The sequence below is a fragment of the Prunus persica genome, chromosome G5 (assembly GCF_000346465.2).
Source record: "Prunus persica cultivar Lovell chromosome G5, Prunus_persica_NCBIv2, whole genome shotgun sequence".
Taxonomy (NCBI): Eukaryota; Viridiplantae; Streptophyta; class Magnoliopsida; order Rosales; family Rosaceae; genus Prunus; species Prunus persica.
Genome location: NC_034013.1, coordinates 10,936,928 through 10,939,383, shown reverse-complemented (window position 1 = coordinate 10,939,383; position 2,456 = coordinate 10,936,928). Strand labels below are relative to the sequence as shown.

General features: G+C 37.3%; 1 protein-coding gene across 1 annotated transcript in view; it reads left to right on the top strand.

Moving 5' to 3' along the window:
* Positions 1–2,456, top strand: part of LOC109949345 (short-chain dehydrogenase TIC 32, chloroplastic-like) — a 3,169-nt gene continuing 713 nt past the window's right edge. The window contains exon 1 of the mRNA XM_020564751.1: positions 1–142. Coding sequence (XP_020420340.1) covers positions 1–142 — 142 coding nt within the window. The remainder of the gene's footprint in view (positions 143–2,456) is intronic.

The window sequence follows — 2,456 nt, the reverse complement described above, 5'->3', positions numbered from 1 at the left end:
ATGATTGTGGAAGATGAGTATGATTACGATGCTGATGAAGTGTATGAACCGGATCCCATGAACACGGCCTTAACACGAATTTATGAAAAACCCATGGGGCCAAATGGAGAACCAGTGCAGCATGATCCCTTGGTTAGAGACGGTAGTTTCTTGCCTCGTATGATTGAGCGCTACACGGAGATGCAATCGTCGTATATTCATGAACACCGTCAAGTTGACTAGATGGAGCATTTGTGGTCGGTGAAAGGCAATGAAGGTGAATGAAGTGAAGTGAAGATGTTTTTTTAATGTATTATGTTTATGTTGTATTTTTAGTTATGCTTTATTATTTTTTTATGCTTTAGTTGTGGTTTGAATTTTTTTTTTTTATGCTTTGGTTGTGGTTTGCTTTTTATGTATGGAATGTTTTGAATAAAAAGGAATTTTGTTGAATATTTTCTTTATTCAGTAAAAGAAAATCAATTCAACTCATAAAATAAAATACATGAATTACCACTAATTTTTGAAACAAAACAAAAAATACAATGAAATGAAAGGCAAGCAAACTAACTTAATGGTTTTGATCATTTAACCAATCCGTGTTGCTAGGTCCATCGTCACGAAAAAGTCTTTGTCTTATAACATCCCTTCGTTCTAGCTTCCAAAATTATTTTGTTTCAGGAGACATATGGCTTGTATCCATGGCCATGGTTTCCCGATCCTTTTTTTCAATCTTTTCTTGGCGTACATACTCCCTTTCTTAGCGTACATACTCCCTTTCTTTTGCATATTCTACATCAATTGCCCTATCGTGCTCTTGTTGTTTCATGTCCATTTCAATTCTCATGGCTTGCATCTTTGAAAGTTCCTCCAAAAATTTAGATGCATTCTTGGTAGAACTACTCCCTCTCTTCGCCTTCGCCGCCTTCCTCCCAATAGGCCTAGGCTCCTTTTCAATAGGCGAGTCTTGACTCATCGGGGAATCCATAGGTGAATCCGATGCCGGTGTCTCATGGAGTGGCGTCTCGTTCAAGACTACCGTCGGACCCGTTTGAATAATTTGGAATCTCTTACAATTCTTCACCACCTAGGGTATGGTTGAAACTTCCCACACCCCCCCCCCCCCCCCCCAAGTAGCATCAAAAAACATTTGTGCTTGCATAATCTATACAAAAAAAAAATGTAAGAAACTTTAAAAAATATTGGCAATGCAACAAGTATAAAAAAAACATGGCAATACAAGAAACTTTAAAAAAATATTGGCAATGCAACAAGTATAAAAAAAAAATTGGCAATGCAACAAGTATAAAAAAAAAATGGCGATACAAGAAACTTTAAAAAATATTGGCAATGCAACAAGTATAAAAAAAAATTGGCAATACAAGAAACTTTAAAAAATATTGGCAATGCAACAGGTATTAAAAAAAAATTAATGGAAACGCAAGAAACTTTAACAATTTATTAGAAATTCAAAACAAAATATAAATATGCAAGAAACATTCATATTAATATTGAAATACAAGAAATATTAACAACATATATAAATTGCAAGAAACATTTAAATAAAATTTAATATGACATAGAAATTAATAAACAAAAATTACAAATAATTTACCTCACTGCTAAGGTTTTCCCCGCTTCTATGGTTGTCCATAGCTTTTGTCAATGCATCTCTCCATTTCCCCAACTCTTTGTTAAGAATTTTCCACCTACTAGATAATGCTTGATCTGTACGAGTCGAACCAATTACCCTATCACAAAATTCCTGATGAATTTTTTTCCACATATGACAGAATTTAATCTCATTGCCCGTTACGGGACAATGACTAACTCGGAGCCAAGCCTCACACAAGCTAACATCTTCCATCATGCTCCATGCCCCTCCGGTTTCATTAGAAGAATCCATAATATGATAGAGAAAAAAATAACTTGAAAGTGAAAAAATATTGAGTAGAAAGTGAATAATAGTAGAAGGAGAAGAAAATGTATGAGGAGTTGGTGTTAAAAGTGAAGAGTATTGGTTGGTATTTGTAGAAAAAAATTTCAGTATTTTTTAGGTATTTTTTTAAAAAAAATTTAGATTTTTTTATTTGAGAAAAAATTGGCTACCATTGGATTTCTAGAAAAAGCAGATCGGAGAGCCCAGAAGGAGCCACGTGGAAGAGAGCCGTTGGGGGGTGCGGTTTTGATTTTTTTATTCGGGAAAAAATGAGTGCCGTTGGATTGCTGGAAAAATTGAATCAGCGCGCTCAGAAGTGTGCCACGTGGAAGAGAGCCGTTGGGAGATTATGCGGGCCAGCCTCCCCCTCGGGCCAGCCCAGTTTCCTGGGCCCCACATCTTGCCCTGGCAGATCTTTGCTGCTGGAAAAGAAAAATTGGGTTTGCCGGCAGGCCAGCGCAGTCCGGGCCAGATGTGGGGCCAAGGAAACTGGGGTGGCCCGAGGGGGAGGCTGGCCCGCATAATCTCCCAAGGGCTC